Genomic DNA, 16,889 nt, shown 5'->3' with positions numbered 1-16,889 from the left:
GCGTACTATTGTTTGTACAGATGAACGTGGTACCTTCAGGCGTTTGGAAATTGCTCCCAAGGATGAACCAGAATTTTTTTTCTGAGGTCTTGGCTGATTTCTTTTGATTTTCCCATGATGTCAAGCAAAGAGACACTGAGTTTGAAGGTAGGCCTTGAAATACATCCACAAGTATACCTCCAATTGACTCAAATGATGTCAATTAGCCTATCAGAAGCTTCTAAAGCCATGACATCATTTTCTGGAATTGCCCAAGCTGTTTAAAGGCACAGTCAACTTAGTGTATGTAAACTTCTGACCCACTGGAATTGTGATACAGTAAATCATAAGTGAAATAATCTGTCTGTAAACAATTGATAAAATTACTTGTGACATGCACAAAGTAGATGTCCTAACCCACTTGCCAAAACTATAGTTTGTTAACAAGAAATTTGTGGAGTGGTTGAAAAACATGTTTTAATGACTCCAACCTAAGTGTATGTAAACTTCAACTGAATATATACACACTACCAGTCAAACGTTTGGATACACCTACTCATTCAAGGGTTTGTCTTTATTTTAACATTGTAGAATAATTGTGAAGACATCAAAACTATGAAATAACACATATGGAATCCTGTAGTAATCAAAAAAAGTGTTAAACAAATCAAAATATATTTTATATTTGAGATTCTTCAAATAGCCACCCTTTGCCTTGATGACAGCTTTGCACACTCTTGGCATTCTCTCAACCAGTTTCACCTGAAATGATTTTCCAACAGTCTTGGAGGTGTTCCCACATATTCTGAGCACTTGTTGGCTGCTTTTCCTTCATTCTGCGGTCCAACTCATCCCAAACCATCTCAATTGAGTTGAGGTCGGGGGATTGTGGAAACCAGGTCATCTGATGCAGCACTCCATCACTCTCCTTCTTGGTAAAATAGCCCTTACACAGCCTGGAGGTGTGTTGGATCATTGTCCTGTTGAAAAACAAATGATAATCCCTCTCCTCTGAACAGTTGATGTTGAGATGTGTCTGTGACTTGAACTCTGTGAAGCATTTATTTGGGCTGCAATTTCTGAGGCTGGTAACTCTAATGAATTTATCCTCTGCATCAGAGGGAACTCTGGGTCTTCCATTCCTGTGGCGGTCCTCATGAGATCCAGTTTCATCATAGCGCTTGATGGTTTTTGCGACTGCACTTGAAGAAACTTTCAAAGTTCTTGAAATGTTCCGTATTGACTGACCTTCATGTCGTAAAGTAATGATGGACTGTCATTTCTCTTGGCTTATTTGAGCTGTTCTTGCCATAATATGGACTTGGTCTTTTACCAAATAGGGCTATTTTCTGTATACCAACCCTACCTTGTCACAACACAACTGATCGGCTCAAATGCATTGAGGAAAGAAAATCCACAAATTAACTTTTAAGAAGGCACACCTGTTAATTTAAATGCATTTCAGGTGACAACCTCATGAAGCTGGTTGAGAGAATGCCAAGAGTGTGCAAAGCTGTCATCAAGGCAAAAGGTGGCGGTGGAGGGGGGGTAGGCGCGTAACAAGACAGTCCAGAGTAGGCGCGTAAACAAGATGGCGTATTGAATAGAAATCGGTACAAAACACCTCAAGATAAAAACATAATATTCAAAATCAGTAAGTTAGACTAAATATTAGCATTTCATATATTCGCAGTTAATATAATTCAATCTGGATAATAACAGAAATAAGATCATAAGGCTAGAGAAATATATCGACAAATATTACTACAACAAGCAACACCCAAACATGACTGAAGACAAGCGTGGAGAGCCGATCCCCAAAAGAAAACGCGACTCATCGACAGATACAGATGATATATGCTTTTCACCACTAGGTATGGTAAGTGTGGAAAGCGACCTGTTGAAGTCGATAAATGACAAATTGGGCATATTAGAACTGGTCAGTAAAGACGTAAAAGAGTTGAAAGCGAGTCTTCAAATAAGTGACGAAAAAGCTTTGGTAATGGAGAAAGAAACCAAAGAAATAAAAGTGACAGTCTCTAAAATGGAAACGGACGTTAGGGAATTAAAAAAGTAGAACAATCTTCTGAGAGAAGCCTTACTAGACATCCAAACTAGATCGATGAGGGAAAATCTAGTACTTACGGGTATTCAGGAAAAGGAGGGAGAAATAACAGAGAATATTATGAAGGACTTCCTGCATACAGCGCTACAAATCCCACTCGAGGCTGTCGATAAAATCCAACTCGAACGTGTACATCGATTCGGAAAAAGAGGACAGAAATATGAGCACCCAATCGTTGCCAAATTTGCTTTTTTTAAGGACAAAGCTATGGTGAAAAGCCTGGGAAAAAGACTTGCTGGCACGAAAATAGGCATGAATGATCAGTTCCCGAAGGAGATTGTAGAAAGGCGCAAAGTTCTGTATCCAATCTTCAAGGAAAACAGATTAAAAGGGAAACGTGTTGCACTAGTGGTGGATAAATTATATATTGACAACCAAATGTTCAGAGACACAAAGACTACTCCATGGCTATTCTAAAAGTTGTAATGGAGGAGTCAAATATTGGAGCACCTGATACTAGCAATGATAGGGATTGTAATATTAAATAATATTTATAGTAAGTATAGTATTTTATAAATGGATAAAACGATATAACAAGCAGAATAATACATCTTTATATACAAATAATTAGAACATGGATTTTTTGGCGGGAGGTTGTTGTTTTGGCGGATGGTTGTTGTGGTTGGTCCTGTGTTCTCTCTGGCGTCCTTTCCCCCTTGCAGCAGATGGGATGCGGGTGCGTTTGCACGCTCGGCCCATTTCTTCCGCAGTCAACCATGTGGTGTGCATTTTTGTGTTTGAAAAGGTACGGCGTTAAGTGAGTGAGAGGGGAAATGGTTGCATATCCCAGAGCCGACCGGGGGTCTATGAACAGGGGTAGTGAGAGAGAGAGCTTTCAATTTTGTGTAGATGAGGGATATACATTTTTAAATATAGTATACATCTAATCTAATTATTCATTGTCCTATCATGATGGAAAGATCCCTAACCCTATAACCTGGACACCCACCTGAGCGACCCATACACCAAAGAGAAGTTCCCATCTATTTTATGGACCTGCTGTGAATATGCAGCCTAAATAGAGAAATAAATGCGGTCAGAGACCTACTTGAGCAGCACCGCCACCTCAAGATTCTGAGCCTGCCTGGCAGGGTTGGTCCTACAAAGCCAGAGCCCCCTGATGGGAGAGCATAATATACAAGGAAATTCTCAAAGCTGCTAATGAGAACCTTGACGACCTTTTACCTAGCCGGTGGGGATTCCGGTGGGGTACGCCCACCCAGGTAGTGGCAGTTCTGGCAACACTGGCTGCAGTAACCCATGGGGAGGGGGTCACACTCGGACAATCAGAGAGGGGGTTTATCATTGTGGCCCAGGTGGCACAAAATAATCAAAGGTCTGACCGCATGGAGATGCTTGGGAAAATGGTTACAACAGGGGATCAGAGTGTTTGTGTCTCAGGTGAAGAGGGTGGATCTGATCTCCATCACCTAGGACTTGACATAGATTAAGTAGATTAATCAAATCTCACATTGTTGTCAATTTCTGCTCAATTTGCATGCTTTCTCAATCAGCTTTAACTGTATGTGCACTCGTAGATCAAGTTATTTCTCGAGTTGGGCTCTGGGATATAACAGTCGTTGAGTATCGGATTTTATGGTGGATTGTGGAGGAGGGGGGTTGAGTGTGTTGGAGTATGTGAGTATGTGCGTGTGTGCTGGTCTGGCATCTGTTGTGGGGGGTGGGGATGTTGGGGGGTATGGGATGGACCGCAGGAATTATTTGCTAGGATAATAATTGCTTGTCAATGAATTAAACGTAATACAATGGCAATCCTGGTTATATGTTAGAATCCTATGCGTGAACTGCCGACATTATTACGCATATTAATTGATAATGATGGAAAATAGGATATGCATAATAAAAAATAAAAAATAGTTATATAGATATATATATATAAGAGGTGAAAGCATTGGAAATGCTTTTGGCGGTTAACCTGCTTCTGTTTTGTGGGTGGCACTGTGTGCTGTTTTCGATGGATGGGTCCTGGCCTCTCGGGGCCTTAGGGATACGGAGGGAAGTGGGGGGATGCTGATCACTGGGATGACGGCTCAACTTGGGATGGGGAGGGGCTTTAGCGGGGAATTAGTGGAGAACAATTGAAGGGTTACTCCGTAGCAATGCAAATATCACGGTACAGCTATATGGACACTCAATCATTACGCTATTTTTTATTGGTAAATTTACAAACATATATAATGATAAATAGACTTGAAACTTGTATCTCATTATGGTGTATGGTGAAATAAGTATAGCCAGTTATAATTGTAATGGCTTAGCTGATAATAACAAAAGAAGAACAATATTTACATGGCTCAAAGAGAAGGAATATAATATCTATTGTATACAGGAAACTCATTCAACAATTCGAGATGAAGTAGCGTGGAAAAAAGAATGGGGGAAATATACTTCTCCCATGGGCAAAGAAATTCAAAAGGGGTGATGATATTAATGAATAGTAATTTCGATCCGAATGTGCAAATTGTCCAAATAGATACGCAAGGTAGATGGATTATTTTAAATATGGTATTGGACCATAAACAGATATGGCTCATTAACCTTTACGGACCAAATAATGATGATCCACAATTCTTTGACAATATATATAATAAATTATCAAGCCTGCAAGCAACTCAAGACAATATTATTATGGTGGGGGATTATAATACTGTTTTAAATAGCTCAATGGACCGAAAAGGAAATCACACCACAAACAATCACCCACATGCTCTTAAGGAAATTGTGAATGTCATGGATACATTAGAACTAGTAGATATATGGAGGCTTAAATATGCTGATCTAGTGAGATATACATGGCGGAGACTGAATCAAGCTAGTCGTCTTGACTTCTTTCTTATCTCATTCTCGTTGGCACCAAAAGTAAAAAAAGTGTTGATAGGGGACAGAATGCGGTCGGACCATCATATAATAGGCATATACATTACTCTGACTGAATTTCCACGTGGGCGAGGATATTGGAAATTTAATCAAAGCCTATTAGATGATAATTTATTTATAATTAGAACAAAGGAATTTATAACTGACTTTTTCCAACATAACATAGGTACAGCGAATCCCCTTATTGTATGGGACACCTTTAAATGTGCCTTTAGAGGCCATGCAATTCAGTACTCATCTCGAAAACAAAAGCAATTTAGGTCAAAAGAGTTTATACTAAGAAAGGAAATAGAAAGTCTAACAGAACAGATAGATGGCAATAAAAACTGTAACATAGAGGCTCAGAATAAATTAGAGGAAAAACAAAAAGAAATGGAAAAACTTATTCAAGAAAGATCAAGTGTAATATATTATAAAAATAAAGCAAACTGGATGGAATATGGGGAAAAATGCACAAAATTCTTTTTTAATCTTCAACATAGGAATGCTACCAAAAAGAACTTAATGAAACTGGTTACAATTGACGGAGTCACCCATAATTCACCTAATGATATTTTGAAGGAAGAAACAAAGTATTTTAAGCATATGTTTTCTTTTCAGTCGCCTCCATCTCCTCTAACTGAAGCTAATTGTAGATATTTTTTCCTATTGATAATGTCAAATTAACAGCCACACAGAAAGACTCATGTGAAGGTGAAATTACAGAGGAGGAACTTCTGGATGCAATTAAAGACTTTAAGTCCGGGAAAACTCCAGGGTTGGATGGCATACCAATCGAGGTATACCAAACCTTTTTTGATATACTAAGAGGACCGTTATTAGCATGTTTTAACCACTCCTATGTAAATGGTAGATTATCTGACACTCAAGAAGAAGGTCTGATCTCATTATTACTGAAACAGGATACAAGTGGAAAATATAAAGATCCAGTCCATTTACAAAATTGGAGGCCCCTTACACTTCAGTGTTGTGATGCAAAAATCCTAGCAAAATGTATAGCGCATAGAATTAAAAAGGTATTGTCGGATATTATTCATTCTAATCAGACAGGTTTTTTACATGGAAGATACATTGGAGATAATATAAGGCAAGTATTGAAAACAATAGAACACTATGGAAAATATGGGAAACCAGGCCTGCTATTCATAGCAGACTTCGAAAAGGCATTTGATAAAGTTCGACTGGAATTTATATATAAATGCCTGGAGCATTTCAATTTTGGAGAATCTCTTATAAAATGGGTCAAAATCATGTATAGTAACCCTAGGTGTAAAATAGTAAATAATGGCTATTTCTCAGAAAGTTTCAAACTGTCAAGAGGAGTGAAACAAGGTTGTCCACTATCGGCATATCTATTTATTGTGGCCATCGAGATGTTAGCTATTAAAATCAGATCCAATAATAATATCAGAGGATTAGAAATACAGGGCTTAAAAACAAAGGTGTCATTGTACGCAGATGATTCATGTTTTCTTTTAGATCCACAACTAGAATCCCTCCACAGCCTCAGAGGATCTAGATACATTTCCTAACCTCTCTGGATTAAAACCAAATTATGACAAATGTACTATATTACGTATTGGATCACTAAAAAATACAATTTTTACATTACCATGTAGTTTACCAATAAAATGGTCTGATGGTGATGTGGATATACTCGAATACATATCCCAAAGGAAATAAATGATCTCACTTCAATAAATTTTAATAGAAAGTTAGCAAAAATAGATAAGATCTTACTACCATGGAAAGGAAAATACCTGTCAATTTGTGGAAAAATCACCCTGATTAACTCTTTAGTATTATCCCAGTTTACCTATTTGCTTATGGTCTTGCCTACGCCTAGCAAACAGTTTTTTTAAATTATATGAGAAAAAAAATATTCAATTTTATTTGGAACGGCAAGCCAGACAAAATTAAAAGAGCATATTTATATAATGAATATGAATTCGGAGGACAGAAATTATTAAATATTAAAGCATTAGACCTATCACTAAAATCTTCAGTCATCCAAAAGTTATACTTAAATCCGAACTGGTTCTCAAGCAAATTAGTAAGATTGTCTCACCCACTGTTCAAGAAAGGCCTTTTTCCCTTTATTCAGATTACAACCTCTCACTTTCAGTTATTTGAAAAGGAAATAATCTCCCAAATGTCACTATTTCTAAAACAAGCCATAGAAAGTTGGTTGCAATTTCAATTTAATCCTCCAGAAACGACAGAACAAATAATGCAACAAATATTGTGGTTAAATTCAAATATACTAATTGACAAAAAACCTTTATTTTTTGACAGAATGTTTAAAAAAGGTATAATCTTCGTAAATGATATCATCGGTAGGACTGGTGGAGTTGTGTCGCACATGCAGCTAACAAAAACATATGGAAATGTCTGCTCTACCCAAAATTACAACCAAATAATTGCAGCCTTACCGCAAAAGTGGAAGAGGAAAGTTGAAGGGGGAGAAAGTAAGGAACTTGTCTGTCGGCCTTGCATTAAAGAACATAATTGGTTAAGGAAAACTGTGATAAATAAAAAAGTATATCAGTTTCACTTAAGGACCAAAGGATTGACAGCAGTCCCATATAGATTGCAAAATAGTTGGGAAGAGATCTTTGACGTACCGATCCCATGGCATAGTATTTATGAACTGACACGCAAAACGACACCGGATTCAAAAATTAGAATCTTTCAATTTAAATTATTATATAAAATTCTTGCTACCAATAGAATGTTATTTATATGGGGGATACAATCTTCCCAGCTCTGCAGATTTTGCTGTGAAGAGATAGAATCATTAGATCATTTGTTTTGGTTCTGTCCATTTGTAGCTTGTTTTTGGACACAGGTCCAGGAATGGCTAAAGGATTGCAATATTTACCTGGAACTAACCTTGCAGATAGCATTACTGGGTGATCTGAAAAGTCATAGTCAATCAATCAATAATATAATAATACTTTTAGCAAAAATGTTTATTTTTAATTCACAATCTGTAGAAGCAATGAGAATAGAAAGGTTCAGAACTTTTGTAAAACATCACAGTATGGTTGAAATATATATGGCAAATAGAAATCCTATATGGATGGTGTTAAGAGATAGATGGGAGGTATTGAATAGAGTTGAAGGATGGGACTAATAACAAATAACAACAAATAATAACAAAGATAGCTAATAATGTAAGCATACTGTGTCCATAATAAGTATATAGGTTGTATGTTGGGAGCTTTTGGGAAAGAGCACAGTTAGAAAGATATGGCATTTAGAAGCAAACCGGATGGACATCATGAAAATGATCGGAGAGGTTGAGAGTAGAAGAAGTTCAGGAGCAAAAAAAATAAATAAATATATATATATATATATATATATATATATATATATATATATATATATATATATATATATATATATATATATATATATATATATATATATATATATATATATATATAGATATATATATATAGATATAGAATTATTGTAAAATTAACTCTGTCCATAAGGTGTAGATAGTAAGTATAGACCGGAAGTAGAGGCCTGGGCGTTGTTGTTCACTAATTTACTCCAAGTAGGGAAAGGATGGTGGGGTTGAAAAGTAATAAAGGGGAATATATATATAAAAAAAAAAAAAAAAAAAAAAAAAAAAATACATTGTAGAATAATTGTGAAGACATCAAAACTATGAAATAACACATATGGAATCCTGTAGTAATCAAAAAAAGTGTTAAACAAATCAAAATATATTTTATATTTGAGATTCTTCAAATAGCCACCCTTTGCCTTGATGACAGCTTTGCACACTCTTGGCATTCTCTCAACCAGTTTCACCTGAAATGATTTTCCAACAGTCTTGGAGGTGTTCCCACATATTCTGAGCACTTGTTGGCTGCTTTTCCTTCATTCTGCGGTCCAACTCATCCCAAACCATCTCAATTGAGTTGAGGTCGGGGGATTGTGGAAACCAGGTCATCTGATGCAGCACTCCATCACTCTCCTTCTTGGTAAAATAGCCCTTACACAGCCTGGAGGTGTGTTGGATCATTGTCCTGTTGAAAAACAAATGATAATCCCTCTCCTCTGAACAGTTGATGTTGAGATGTGTCTGTGACTTGAACTCTGTGAAGCATTTATTTGGGCTGCAATTTCTGAGGCTGGTAACTCTAATGAATTTATCCTCTGCATCAGAGGGAACTCTGGGTCTTCCATTCCTGTGGCGGTCCTCATGAGATCCAGTTTCATCATAGCGCTTGATGGTTTTTGCGACTGCACTTGAAGAAACTTTCAAAGTTCTTGAAATGTTCCGTATTGACTGACCTTCATGTCGTAAAGTAATGATGGACTGTCATTTCTCTTTGCTTATTTAAGCTGTTCTTGCCATAATATGGACTTGGTCTTTTACCAAATAGGGCTATTTTCTGTATACCAACCCTACCTTGTCACAACACAACTGATCGGCTCAAATGCATTGAGGAAAGAAAATCCACAAATTAACTTAAGAAGGCACACCTGTTAATTTAAATGCATTTCAGGTGACTACCTCATGAAGCTGGTTGAGAGAATGCCAAGAGTGTGCAAAGCTGTCATCAAGGCAAAGGGTGGCAAACCACTTTTTTGGTTACTACATGATTCCATGTGTTATTTCATAGTGTTGATGTCTTCACTATTATTCTACAATATAAAAAATAGTAAAAATAAAGAAAAACCTTTGAATGAGTAGGTGTGTCCAAACTTTTGACTGGTACTGTATATATACACTGTAAAACTATTTGGTGAAATGTGCTTTGGGGCTTGAAGGCAATGTTTATTTGCTTTGACTCTAGTGTTCTATTAGTACATGTGCATTTGCGGGACACAACAAAACACATTTACCAAGGCAAGCATCACACAGTTCTTCTCCCTAAATTCCCTTTCCCCTCCGTGTCTCACTCACTCAATTGCATTCCGACAGCTCCCTCTACACACACATGCTGCGTTTCCACACAAGCTCCCATTAGGCCTACAGAAATAAATGCCTATAAAATCATAGAAAATGCCTCTAGCTGATGGGATACACGAGCTACATTCCTTGCCAAATGACAACAGTTATATTGAAATATAAATGGACTGGTTGATTGAAGTAGGGAAATATGTGTTCCAACAACGAGCTGCAGTTCTGGAATAATTGCGTCCCATCTATTTTTGCATAGGCTACTTTGTGACCTGCTAGTGCCATTTAGAATTGTTATCCTAGGCTATAACCCCCCTAAACAGACAGGTTCCACACTGAAAATATGCAAAAACATTAGTTTGATAAAGACAAAGAGTGTATTTTCATCAGAATCATTAAGCCTTACTTACCAAACATATGTCGTGGCTGTAATTCATCACCATGCAGTGTTCAATGTGGAATTGTTAATCCATTCAGAAAATGCCAAAGAACAGGCAGAATAAACTAAATCCAATGTCTTTAGGCCTATATCGAAGAGACAGATTTTGGTTTGTAACTATCACTCTTTGAGAATAACTGTTCCAGATGCGCACCACTTCACACTGCCAACTTTATTCATTTGGAAAAATATTCTGTTCTATTTTATTCTGTTATTTGTGTTTTGCTATAAAATAGGTGTGTCTTGATTGTGATAAGGGCTCGGGAAATAAGAGCGTCTTGTCTGCTAAATTAACAAAACAAGGCTATGCCATTGCACAGCCATACATAGGCTTCTACAAGCAAGCTCCACTGCTGAGGTTACTGACTTACTGAAGACTGTTCTCGGGCTCATGAGGTGGAGGAGATCTTCATGGGCTATACTCAGCCTTGTCTCAGGGTAGTAAGTTGGTGGTCTGTTGATATCCCTCTAGTGGTGTGGGGGCTGTGCTTTGGCAAAGTGGGTGGGGTTATATCCTGCCTGGTTGGCCATGTCCAGGGGTGCCTGGTTGGCCCTGTCACAGTGTACCCCGACCCCCCCCATCTCAGACTATTGCAGCATACTGGAGGCTATGTGCCAGGGGGCTAAGGTCAGTCTGTTATATCTGGTGTAATTCTCCTGTCTTATCTAGTGTCCTGTGCAAATGTAAGTATGCTTCCTCTAATTCTCTCTCTCTCTCCCTCTTTCCCTCCCCTCCCAGAGGACCTGAGCCCTAGGACCATGCCTCAGGACTACGTGGCCTGATGACTCCTTGCTGTCCCCCAGTCCACCTGGTCATGCTGCTGCTCCAGTTTCAACTGTTCTGCCTGCGGCTATGGAACCCTGACCTGTTCACCGGACGTGCTACCTTGTCCCGGACCTGCTGTTTTCAACTCTCTCTCTTCCTCCCTCCCGCTCTCTCTACCACACCTGCTGTCTCGACCTCTGAATGCTCGGCTATGAAAAGCCAACTGACATTTATTCCTGAGGTGCTGACCTGCTGCACCATCTACAACCACTGTGATTATTATTTGACCCTGCTGGTCATCTATGAACGTTTGAACATCTTGAAAACAATCTGGCCTTAATAGCCATGTACTCTTATAATCTCCACCCAGCACAGCCAGAAGAGGACTGGCCACCCCCCAGAGCCTGGTTCCTCTCTAGGTTTCTGCCTTTCTAGGGAGTTTTTCCTAGCCACCGTGCTTCTACATCTGCATTGCTTGCTGTTTGGGGTTTTAGGCTGGGTTTCTGTATAAGCACTTTGTGACATCTGCTGATGTAAAAAGGGCTTTATAAATACATTTGATTTTATATTATATAAACAGTTGATATTATAGTTTCAATATATTCATCTTAAATGTTAATGTTTTTTTACTGATTAGATCTAATGTAGCTCCTGTAGCTAAGAAAGAGCTGCGAGTTTCTTAACAGCTGTGGAAATAATCTCTGTTGTGGGTCCTGGTACTCTATTTTGGGGTTGTAATGTGATATTAATGCCTTTCTGTCATTTGACAGTGTGTGATTTATACAGGCTCTACCTTGATAACTATACCTCTCTGTGTGTGGGGAGGACAGGAAAGCTTAACTGGATTCCTGGCACACACACATGCAAGCACGCACGCACCCACCCACCCACACACCCTACTGTTTTAGGGGAGAAGAGGGGGAGTGCCCAATCTAATGGTTCCCAACGTAGGTTAATACAAGGAAGGAGATGAAGTCAGATGTATTGAGTAATGTTGATACACTAGACCAGTTTTCCTATTATAGTCCCTATTCCCTCATCTCCTTTATGACTACACATAGGATAAGGCCTAGATGAAGGTTAGAGGTTAAAGCTGTATCACAGAGGACAAACCCTGGGAAGATAGGTTGAGAACATATTCCCAATAGACTTTCATCATACTGCTTTCACCTATCCTGGGTTCAGATCAATGTAAAAGATGGAGATGAGACTAAAGGAAGGGAATGAAGCAAAGTGGAAAAGGAGCTAGGAACTAGGAGATGAGGAAAGAAAACCTGGGAACCTCCTGGTCCTAGTGCTGACCTGTTTGAGGAGTAGCTCCAGTATCCAGCGTAGGTCCGTGTCCTCGGTCTCTAAATGGCTCTGTTTGAAGTAGGCACTCAGGAACAGTATAACGTCCATCAGCAACCTCTCATCCTCCACACACGCTGGACGCACCTGCACAAACCTACAGACAGAGAGAGGGAGACAGAATCAGGGAGACAGAATCATGGAGACTATTGTTCAGATCTTGAATTTTGGTGGACATACAACTGACCTGTAGAAATGATGAGTACAGTAAAGCTGCTGAAAGTGCAGCATTGAATAATACAAAATAAAGGATTAAGTTATTGCAAAATTACAATGAAGAAAAATATCAAACGCAACATGTAAATTGTTGGTCCCATGTTTGATGAGCTGAAATAAAAGATCCCAGAAATGTTCCATATGCACAAAAAGCTTATTTCTCTCAAATTCTGTGCACAAATTTGTTTACATCCCTGTTAGTGAGCATTTCTGCTTTGCCAAGATAATCCATCCATCTGACAGGTGTGGCCTATCAAGAAGCTGATTAAACAGTATGATCATTACACCGGTGCACCTTGTGCTGGGAACAATAAAAGGTCACTAAAATGTGCAGTTTTGTCACACAACGCCACAGATGTCTCAAGTTTTAAGGGAGCGTGTAATTGGCATGCTGACTGCAGAAATGTCCACCAGAGCTGTTGCTAGAGAATTTTATGTTCATTTCTCTACCATACAAGTATTTGCCCCCTTTCTAATTTTCTCTACTTTTGCATATTTGTGATACTGAATGTTATCAGATCTTCAACCAAAACCTAATATTAGATAAAGGGAAGATAAGTGAACAAATAACACAACAATTACATATTTATTTCATAAACAAAGTTATGCAACACCCAATAATTCCCCTGTTTGAAAAAGTAATTGCCCCCTTACACTCAATAACTGGTTGTGCCACCTTTAGCTGCAATGACTCCAACCAAATGCTTTCTGTAGTTGTTGATCAGTCTCTCACATCGCTGTGGAGGAATTTTGGCCCACTCTTCCATGCAGAACTGCTTTAACTCAGTGACGTGTGGGTTTTCAAACATGAACTGCTTGTTTCAAGTCCTGCCACAACATCTCAATTGGGATTAGTTCTGGACTTTGACTAGGCCATTCCAAAACTTCCAATTTGTTGCTTTTTAGCAATTTTCATGTAGACTTGATTGTGTGTTTTGGATCATTGTCTTGCTGCATGACCCAGCTGCGCTTCAGCTTCAGCTCACAGACGGATGGTCTGACATTCTCCTGTAGAATTCTCTGATACAGAGCAGAATTCATGGTTCCTTCTATTAAGGCAAGTCGTCCAGGTCCTGAGGCAGCAAAGCATCCCCAAACCATCACACCACTACCACCATGCTTGACCTTTGGTATGATGTTCTTACTGTGGAATGCAGAGTTTGGTTTTCGCCAGGCATTACTGGAACCATCTCGTCCAAAAAGTTATACTTTTGAATCATCTGTCCATAGAAAGTTCTTCCAAGAGTCTTGATGATCATCCAGGTGCTTTTTGGCAAACTTGAGTCAACTTTTTGGACGAGATGGGTCCAATTATGCCTGGCGAAAACCAAACACTGCATTCCACAGTAAGAACATCATACCAAAGGTCAAGTATGGTGGTGGTGGTGTGATGGTTTGGGGATGCTTTGCTGCCTCAGGACCTGGACGACTTGCCTTAATAGAAGGAACCATGAATTCTGCTCTGTATCAGAGAATTCTACAGGAGAATGTCAGACCATCTGTCTGTGAGCTGAAGCTGAAGCGCAGCTGGGTCATGCAGCAAGACAATGATCCAAAACACACAATCAAGTCTACATGAAAAATGCTAAAAAGCAACAAATTGGACGTTTTGGAATGGCCTAGTCAAAGTCCAGACCTAATCCCAATTGAGATGTTGTGGCAGGACTTGAAACGAGCAGTTCATGTTTGAAAACCCACACCTCACTGAGTTAAAGCAATTCTGCATGGAAGAGTGGGCCAAAATTCCTCCACAGCGACGTGAGAGACTGATCAACAACTACAGGAAGCATTTGGTTGGAGTCATTGCAGCTAAAGGTGGCACAACCAGTTATTGAGTGTAAGGGGGCAATTACTTTTTCACAAAGGGGAATTGCGTGTTGCATATTAGAAAGGGGGCAAATACTTTTTCATAGCACTGTATGCCACCTCCAACGCCATTTTAGAGAATTTGGCAGTACGTTCAACCAGCCTCACATTCGCAGACCACGTGTATGGCGTCGTGTGGGTGAGCGGTTTGCTTATGTCAACGTTGTGAACAGAGTGCCCCATGGTGGCGGTGGGGTTAGGATATGAGCAGGTATAAGCTACGGACAACGACACAATTGCATTTTATCAATGGCAATTTGAATGCAGAGATACCGTGATGAGATCCTGAGGCCCATTGGTGTGCCATTCATCCCCCGCCATCACCTCATGTTTACGCATTATTATGCATGGCCTCATGTTGCAAGGATCTGTACACAATTCCTGGAAGCTGAAAATGTCCCAGTTATTGCATGGCCTGTATACTCACCAGACATGTCACCCATTGAGCATGTTTGGGATGCTCTGGATCAACGTGCACGACAGCGTGTTCCAGTTCCCACCAATATCAAGCAACTTAGCACAGCCATTGAAGAGGAGTGGGACAACATTCCAAAGGCCACAATCAACAGCCTGATCAACTCTATGCGAAGGAGATGTTTCGCGCTGCATGAGGCAAATTGTGGTCACACCAGATATAGACTGGTTTTCTGATCCACGCCCGTTTCTTTTTTTTTTTGTTATCTGTGACCAACAGATTAATATCTGTATTCCCAGTCATGTGAAATCCATAGATGAGGGTCTAATGAATGTATTTATTTGACAGATTTCCTTATATGAACCTTAACTCAGTAAAATCTTTGAAATTATTGCATGTTGCATTTATATTTTTGTTCAGTATAGATGGTCTTTTAGTGTGTGTGTGTACCTTGCTATGGCGGGCTGCCAGGTGAGGGAACGGAGTGTGTCCCTGCACCTGTGTGTGTGAGTGCCTGTGATGGCCAGCCTGTCAATCAGCAGGTGGAGGCGGAGCCTGGAGAGTGCAGAGGTCACAGAGGCGTGGCCTGCTGCCATGACGATGTCCTCGACGCAGTCCTGAAGGCCGCTGGGGAGGTGTGTTGCCCGTAGCGACAGAACCTGCGACTCTGACAGGCTCAGATCACCGTGGAAACTAGAGGAAAACAAGACAGTATTTGTTATTTTTTCAGCAAACAATCAAAGTTCCCCTTCAGGGTCAATATAGTACTACTCAATCAAAAAAATCTTGTCCATGTGACCGGACCAGGAAAAACTCGGGCCTAGTTATGTTATCTTGACCTTTTATTTTTGGCTGTGATGAGAATGAGTGAGCACATTCTCGTTAAGAAACCACCTGGGAAAGAGTCGAAGGGGAGAGTAGAATGTGGCGTGGAAAAATACAGTTGTAATAATTGAGTCTTTCTGATTCTGACTCTGTGTTGAATCAGAAGTTCTATTTCTACGGTGACAGGGGTGTCACATAAGAGCCCGATCACCCAGGCAGCACTGCGATTACCTCATTCTGTTCCCAGGGACTTTTGATCAGCCGTTTTCCAGACGTGTCTTGTCAATCCACACTTCCTGTGTCTGGGACAGCAGGGGATTGTGGGTAGTACTGCGTGACTCATCACTAAAAGGCTGTGTGGCAGCCTGGTTTACACCTGAGAACCAGAGGGGTATCCTACGAAGCAGGTTTGAGGAGTTAGCGAGGTAACTTTGATCAACTCTGAGTTCAACTCGGGATAACCGGTCATACAAAAGTGGCTCACCTTTTAGCCAGGTACATTTCTATGGCAACGAATCCTTCAGAACTAACCTGCTCCAGGGACGGCTAACTCCACTTGCCCTGAATGAAATTACAGCCGTGAGTTGAGGACCAATGAAATCAGATTCCCTCCCTCTTGCAAAGATTGCCTCATCATCCCCTTCATTTGAGGAAGACGACTGTTTAAATATTTTATTCATCAAAAGTTTTTTGGGGTGTTAAAATATAGTAATGTTAAAATATATAACATTACCCATAATGACAGAATGCATTTTAAACTTCACGCAATGTAGTCCTAATTTTGTCAAAATTATTAAGTCATACAAAAGTATCGATAGGAGTGGGGAAAAAAGGTGCTTGTACATTGATAAGCACACCAAAGACGGCATTAACGATAAGTAATAAAATAAAGACAGCACTTCTAAAAGCCTATTTCACACCACAGCCTACTGAATTTGCAAGACACCTTTTCTTTCATTTTGATTTCAGCATTGTCTCATTGACGAGTTCGGCGTTCGACTAGCCACGTGCGACATGCACGCGCAGTTACGGACGAGCAATATCCACCGTCGTAGTACGGATAAAGCCTGAGCTGGAATGTGAAGC

The 16,889-nt window shown here is 39.7% G+C and overlaps 1 protein-coding gene across 2 annotated transcripts in view; it reads right to left on the bottom strand.

The window, feature by feature from the left end:
* The window catches only part of rttn (rotatin), a 69,509-nt gene that overhangs the window by 26,433 nt on the left and 26,187 nt on the right, over window positions 1-16,889 (bottom strand). For both annotated transcript variants that reach the window (XM_041862205.1, XM_041862206.1), the window contains exons 25-26: window positions 15,429-15,671; window positions 12,434-12,578 (exon numbers count right to left, since the gene is read on the bottom strand). In XM_041862205.1, coding sequence (XP_041718139.1) covers window positions 12,434-12,578; window positions 15,429-15,671 — 388 coding nt within the window. The remainder of the gene's footprint in view (window positions 1-12,433; window positions 12,579-15,428; window positions 15,672-16,889) is intronic.

Source organism: Coregonus clupeaformis, chromosome 34 (assembly GCF_020615455.1).
Source record: "Coregonus clupeaformis isolate EN_2021a chromosome 34, ASM2061545v1, whole genome shotgun sequence".
Taxonomy (NCBI): domain Eukaryota; kingdom Metazoa; phylum Chordata; class Actinopteri; order Salmoniformes; family Salmonidae; genus Coregonus; species Coregonus clupeaformis.
The sequence above is the reverse complement of the archived record's forward strand: the minus strand, read 5'-3'. Positions and strand labels throughout refer to the sequence as shown.